Source organism: Puntigrus tetrazona, chromosome 7 (assembly GCF_018831695.1).
Source record: "Puntigrus tetrazona isolate hp1 chromosome 7, ASM1883169v1, whole genome shotgun sequence".
NCBI lineage: Eukaryota > Metazoa > Chordata > Actinopteri > Cypriniformes > Cyprinidae > Puntigrus > Puntigrus tetrazona.
Window position 1 is genome coordinate 8,145,028 of NC_056705.1, and position 7,599 is coordinate 8,152,626.

A 7,599-nucleotide genomic window follows, 5' to 3' on the forward strand; every position below is an offset into this window, starting at 1 on the left:
TACAAATAACAAAAACAAGCGACAAAAGCACTCAATAAAAATAAAAGCTAACAAAGAAAAAAAACGAAACATTAAACTTGGTTAAATTAGCAAATTAGCAACAACAAAAATTTTATGATAAACGTAAAAAAATTTAATAAAATAAATAACAGTATGCTGATATTAGTTGATACAGCAAAGGTGACTTTTGTCCTAATGACCCCTTTAGACCCTGAAGTGCATCATGATCCATCACCGCACCTTACACCCAAAAACAGCCAATCTGGCAACACGGTGACAAGTGCTGACAAAGAGTCCTGCTCCTGCGCCCAGAAACACCCGAAGTGATGAACAACAGCGGCAGCCATCAGGACCCACGGCACCTCAATTATTAATAAAGCAAGCACTAAAGCATGCCCAGCACGCATAAACCTCGCCTGCTGCAGTGCCTAATATGATACCGTGACATTTCAGACGCGACCTCCATCAGCTGCACTTCCACCTGCGTCCAGCAGAGGCGCCGCTCCTCCCTCATCACGCCTATTGACTGCAATGCAGCACCGGCGGAGAGAAAGAGCGACGGTCCCGCATCAAACCACGAGACGCGCGGCTTACAAACACACCCGATCGGCCCGCGAGCCGCCCTCTGATCGCCCTAACCCTCCACCAGCTCGGTGCGCGTGACTGACAGCCGCCCGGAAGCATCGGGAGAAAACCTGGGAAAAGCCATCAAGGTGACCCGCAGGACGGCACGAGCACGCGCGAACTCCTCCGGACGACCACAACATCCTCGCAGCCCCGCGCTCGACGTGAAACACAGCGAACCCGCCGCCGACCCCGAAAACCCGCGAACCGCATTTAGCCCTCTCTCACGATACAACGCTCGAGAACGGATCACGCGCGTTTGATCGATAACCCCGTAGATGTCCAATGCACCATCGCTGACATCCAAGATGAAGACATAAATAATGCATCATAAATAAGTCGGGACACCATCCGGTTCGCGCTGTCAAAAATTATAACCAATTATTTTCCATCACAGCATTTCACAGCTATTGTTTTTAGCTCGCTTTGGCTAAACTCGGTCCCTCGGGTCAGCAAGCAGTCGCGCGAGCATCCCATTGTTTGATCGCCGCGCGATAAACGCGAAAGCGCAGCTCATCTTTTTGCATCGCGTGCGAGAGAAGTACCTTTAATAATCCGCTCGCGCCGGGCTTCTCTTCGACCCGAGCGTGAAAAAAACAACGCGACGTTGCGGATTCAGACCCGTCCGGGATCCCAGAGCCGCTCCAGTGAAACGATGTCGGTCGAATCCCCGGCGGCGCGTCGGCGCTGCGCTTCTTTTTTTGGTCTCAGAACAAACGCCCGTGCGCGCGATCGCCCGCTTTCGCCTCGTCCATCCTTCTCGTCCCTTTCAGCGCGACAGTCGGCGGATCTCTGAGCTGGAGCGAGGGAGGATGACCACAGCAGACTGAAAATGGCTGATGTGTGTGTTTGTGCTCCCAGAATCCAAAGCCCTGCGCGCTGACATCACTACACCCGCCCCCACCCCCCTCCCTCCGGGCGCGCGCACGCGCACGCGCTATGCTAATATTTCGGGCTGCGTTCGGACTTTTTGGGTTACTTGGCTTTTAAACCACGTCTTCTTTGACACCAGTGGAAAGAGAACATCTAAAATACACACTTTATCTATTTCGTGTCTGTAGAATCCAATTACAGTACACTACAGTATACCGCTTTTTTGGATGGATGCAGCAAATACCATTTTTTTTTACAGAAGTGTTTGTTTATATGATAAAGACGAATACAGAAACCTCCAACATCTCAACAAAACGAACCAAGAGATTCATGAAATGTATATTTCATTTCATTTTAAATTGCAGTAACGCGTAAAACGCAATGGTTAATTAACTCGGAAGATGAAAATACAAAGACATATTTCGGGCTGCTTGTCTTTCATACTAGTGGAGAGAAAATATCTAAAATACACATTTAAGACTTATCCATTTGTGTCTGTAGATTTTAAACGCAATACATTTTGCTTTGTAAAAAATACATATTTTAGCAGAACACGCACAAAACAATTTTTACTGTTTTAACTATATTCTTAAGGGTTTAACCGAGGGGTTTGTTTATGTAACATTCACACGATCTTATATGTAACACCGTATTTCTGGGATAATAGTGAAAATGTACTGTTTCTTAAAATATGGAGAGATAAAAACCAATCCAGGATACCTCCTGCAAAAACCGTTACCTCTAAGATCTCAACGAAATGAAGCAAAAATTTTATTTTCTTTTACCTTAATTTGTAAAACAGATGTAATATAAAACATTTGTTTTATTAGGGTGATTCCTCAGCTGGGGAAGATGAATATACAGAGACATATAGATCCGAAATATATTTAAGTGTTGCGTTTTATGCAACTTTTATCCATTTGCGTCTGTCCATGTTTACAGTTGTAGTCCTTTTTCTGTCGTAAACCTTTTACCGAGGGGTTTGTTTTTATAACACCGACGTGTTTTTATATAGAATGCAAATGAAATAGAGAGAAAATTGGCAATTGTTTTTAAATGAAGCAATAAAAAAATCAACTATGCAATTACGGAAATGCATATTGATCGAATTTTTACTATATTCACATAATTATGGGACATTTTATGACAATTATGGGACAAGTAGCCGGCTTAAATCTATCAGAAAATAGGCAGTCTGTATATTAATATATCTAAGGCAGAGCAATACTGATAAATAGCTTATTTTATTGTGCTAAAAATCCACAAACCACACGAGAAAGTTTACAAATCAGGTGTTTATTAAATAAAAAAAGAATACAAGTAACACTTCCACTGTCCATACCACATCTATCGATTGACAACTCAATTATGAAAAAGCAGTACTACAAAAACATGTCAAATAAAAAAATAACACACGATAAAGGAACACGAGTTCATATTACAAGCACTTTGGATATGTACAAGCGTTTTTGTCTAAAGGCATAAAGGCGAAGAGCCGAAGACTGCTAAAAGATAACGAACGCATGTGTGCAAAAATACTCCTCGGGTCCACGAGCTCGGCTCTCGCTCTCTAAATATCACGCGAACGATTCGCTTCGCGCGGCACGCTTTCGATCCGGAGCTTGTGGAGTTCAGGCATTTTGTCTCTCGAACGGATTAACGTCGACAAAAAAACAAAAACAAAAAAAACGTTGGAAGCGGAGGAGCGCCGCTCCCGATTGGCCGCCGGGATAATTGGTCGACCAATCGGAGCGCTCGAATCCGCTTCGCGTCGTACTTTCGCGTGACGAGTCAACACGGGTGCACGCGGACAGGCAAAGACACACGGGCACGCGCACAGAGAGACGGCCCGCGCTCGAGTCACCGAAAGTCGCTTTCTTTTCATATTGAAATGAATCGATTGGAAATACGGTACTTTTCGTTCCCATTCTGCTCCATAAATACTGAAAAACGTTTTCCGCACATACAAAAACACAAAGTAAATGTAACAGCTGACACTCTTTGGCAGTGACACTCTTTTTTTTGTTTGCCCCTCCTTTTCTCCATTCAATACATATCCATGTAAAAAATTGACTCCGAAATAGTTGCCTTTTATTGTTTTTTTTTTTTGAAGTTCGCCTCAAGTTTTTTTGCGCGTTTGCTCATCATGCAAGCTTAAAACACGGACAGCGAGTGTAACAACGGTACAGACATTTTAATTGGTTTGAAACGATATTCAGCGTGGGTTTTTCCTCTTCATACGCTCAACATCTGGGGGGCTTTTCTAGAAGGTTTCTGAGCGTGCAGACCCTCTAAATCATTAACGATCAAAGCCTTCCTGATATCACATGACACGTGCATCTTTCTGTGAGCCTTGTAGGACTTAAATCGCAAAATATTCTTAAAATAAAAAACGCAATTTAAAAAGCTATATAAAAACAGATTATTCACGTGTGGATATTTGTTTAATAGTGCGGTACTAACTCTTTTTTTAAGAAATACGGGCAAAAAAAGGAGAGATGCATTTCATGTACACAAAAGTAAAGATACTCACGCTTCAAAACTATTGCTGAACATTTCTGTAAGAAGCAGGAACAAATAAAAATCGAGCTGACCCGTCGTGACTTTAACACTTTTTCTTAATACTCTTAAGCACAGAAAACCTTCAAAAATGACTCCGATTAGAAAGATTTAGGGCGAATCTCACATCCAGGCCATGCATCAGCTCAAAAAAAACATATAATAATAACAATGCGAGTAAAAAGACTGAAATATGCTAATGTTTGCATTGGAAATTGGAAATTTGGCTGAGTTTTGTGGTGCAATGCGACTCTTTCCTGTGAGATTCGCTCTTTCCGTTTAAAAAAAGTAAACTGATGATAATGTTAGGATTAATTACGTGACAATCGTTGTATATTAATAATTCATCTGCGATGGATAAAAGTCGGCTCGGGTGGAAAGTCGCCGGATCTTGTGCCTTGAAGAACGTACAGTTAACACCACGGATAACCAGTGAGCACTACTGTCCACAACACACACACACACACACACACACACACACACACACACGCGCGCGCGCGCACGCGCACGCGCACTACACACCGGCTTCACTCTCACTGCGGCACGACACCATTTCATAGATAGTTTATAATTTTAAAACCACATTTCAGCGACGTTTCGTTAGTTGCGTTACCTACCACTCACAAGAACATCGCACAAAAGTTCTAGACGCAAGAAAACCACGGTGTTTCCGCGCAAGCTGCCGTTAGCAGTAACGTAGCGAGCTCCAGCTGCAAAATAAAGGGATGTTGTGGCTTCAGACGTTTTGTTCACAGCTGCACCGCACGGAAAAAAAAATCTAATCTAATATGTTATTTTATCGCGTTTTTCTAGTATTTTCAAATAGCTAAACCTTCTTAAATCGAGATGGAGTCCAACGTTTTAAGAGAGCAAGCACTGTGTTATGAGAAATGACCAAAATGAAGCGCCTCTTAAGTCTTCTCGAGTAAGAAGGTTTAGATATTTGCACCGGAACGGTTTTTTTTTCGCTTTGCGTGAAGGTAGTGTTTGTGAATCGTGTTTTAATTGGGGATTCTGTTTGAGGAGCTGGTGGTTTCTTGTGCTTTGGACGAAGATATGAAGAAATGAAGGCGAGTGCATAGTGCGTAGCATCTGACGGCCGATGAAGGTGAAACCCTTGAAGTTCTCCCCAAACCGGGTTCCACGTGTAAAGATGCGAACAAGCGGTAAAACGACATCTTCACCCAATTTTGCTGGCGTAGGTTTCGACCTCTAACCTCGTGCGGCCTTCACGCTCTTTTAGAAACGAAAAGCTGAGTGACTCGCTCCGTCCCGTGACGTTTACATTCTGATTGGCCAGAGATCTTTGGAGATGGTTTGTGAAAAATGAAATAAAACCTGTAGATGGGCTACATACTTAAGCTAAAAGGTCACTTTTTAAAATAACCTATAATGGCGTGTTTAAAAGCTAATATAAATCTGAATTAATATTGTTGTAGTTAACAGATTAACGATGTGGACTACTAACCTCCCGGGTGTTCAGGCTAAGCACTGCTGAGCTAACATTAAATGTCAACTTTGCCAGTGCATTATGGGTGATGTAGTTTAAACTAGTTAAACATGCAGGTCGGAGGTCAACGACACAATTATAGATGTCACCGACCGGAAGGATGAAACGATCTATGCAAAAAGATGATTTTTAGAAAACCACTCCTTGATTGGCCGATGGGCACCTCGTAGCTCCGCCTCCAATGTTAAATTGGCATTTAACTCCGCCTCTGCCGGGAAATTTGCTAATTTTCGGAATTTTCACGAGTGCTTTTTTCACGTTTGAATCTTAACTACCATGGCAACCGCAGTTCCTCCCAAAATTTCCGTAGTTGCTAAGCAACGGGGTAGATTTGAGCAAGGGTTGAACTGGATTTCTCGTCGATGCTGGCTATGGAGGTCAATGACGGAAGGGATCGGTTACGGTTGAGGGTCGTTGAGAGATTTGTCATGCTGCTGAATAGTCTTCGACAGGTGGTGTATCCAAATTTTGTGCTTGGGCCCCCGTATGTGGCTCTGGGGCCTTTCGATAAATAAAAGTGACTAGCGCTGATAAAGTCTATCGAAGCCGCCGAATGGAACGTCCTCAACTCCACCTCCCCGCCCACCGAGAGTCCCGTCTCGACTGCGATTGGCCAGCGTTGTGAAAGTGGCGGCGGCGGTGTGCAATGGGTTGTGGGTCGAAGGGGCGGGGCTGAGAAAGCCTAGGAGGGAGGCTTGCTGTAGCCGAACAACCCCACCGGGAGATACTTGACGTGAGTCGGCCACTGAGCGGCCAGCTGGAAGAACTTCACGTCGTTCCACTCGCATCCGTCGATGGTGACTGAGAAAAGAAAAAGAGACATGGGGTTTTCTGCTCAAGCCGACGCCAAAAAGCTGGCTGCGACGGGGGTCCGTACCTTTCAGGATGGTCTGCTGCTGTTTGGCGGAGCAGATGAGCCGGCTGATGCCCTCGATCACCTGACTCTTAGAGTCCATCTCCCGCTCTTTCGGCTTCTTCCCCAGGAAAATAGTGGGAACTGCACAAAGCAAGCGAGAGAGACGTTATTTATATCGTAATTTTATACTCGTATATAACGTTTCTGAAGGAGCAGGGATGCATTAAACTGATCGAAAATGACCGTAAAAACATTTATAATTTGACAAATGTATTTCTAATTCTGGTAAACGCTGTTCCTTTGAACTGTTTATTCATCAAAGAGTCCTTCCACAAAAATACGAAGCAGCACGAGCGTTTCGAACGTCGATAATAATCGGAAATGTACAAATCAGCATATTAGAACGATTTCTGACACTGAAAACCCGGCTTTGATCACAGAATTAAATACAATTTTTACAATAAATTAAAATAGAAAACGGCTATTTTGAATCCTAATAATATTTCACAATTTTTGCTGTATTTTTGATTAAATAAATTGTAAGAGGATTCTTTCAGCGTTCATATACCTGTGTACAACTGTGCATTTGTAAACCTCTGTAAATGATATGCTTTTATAATATTGTTCACATATAGTAATTTTTATTTGCGTTCTGTCTGCTATTTATTTTTGCAATGTAGTTGTAAATATTCTTATTCTACTACTACTATTACTACTGTACTAGATTTATGTTCATTATTGGACTGGTGTAATACATTTTACATCATTTGTAGTACATTAAACATCATTTACTAATGACATGCATTTCTTAGCAAACGTGGATCTTCTAGACGCTCACCTTTCTTGTTCTTCTCTTTGGTGACCACGGTCATGGCCATAGTGTTGACGGGCGCCTGCGGCTCGCCGGCTCCTCCCCCTGGCAGACGACTGACCTGCAGCGACCAGAAGGCGCTCTTCAGGGTGTTCTTACAGCCGGTGTCTCTCCTCTCGCCCTCGCGCCGCTTGTCTGCCAGAGACGCCAGCCAGTAGTCCACCTGCAGACCGATGGCGTCCCCGCCGTGAGGCATGCTGGGACTCCTGAGACAGACACGGTGCAACGCAACACAACTTAAAATAAACAATTAAAAAATAAATTTAAACTAGATAATAATAACACTATATTTAAACCAATTTTTAT

At 43.3% G+C, this 7,599-nt stretch overlaps 1 protein-coding gene across 1 annotated transcript in view; it reads right to left on the reverse strand.

The window, feature by feature from the left end:
* LOC122349623 overlaps positions 1-514 on the reverse strand; it is an 8,865-nt gene extending 8,351 nt beyond the window's left edge. Inside the window, exon 1 of the mRNA XM_043245736.1 lies at positions 461-514. Within this exon, the coding sequence (XP_043101671.1) occupies positions 461-514 (54 nt within the window). The remainder of the gene's footprint in view (positions 1-460) is intronic.
* Between the last annotated feature and the right edge of the window lie 7,085 nt (positions 515-7,599).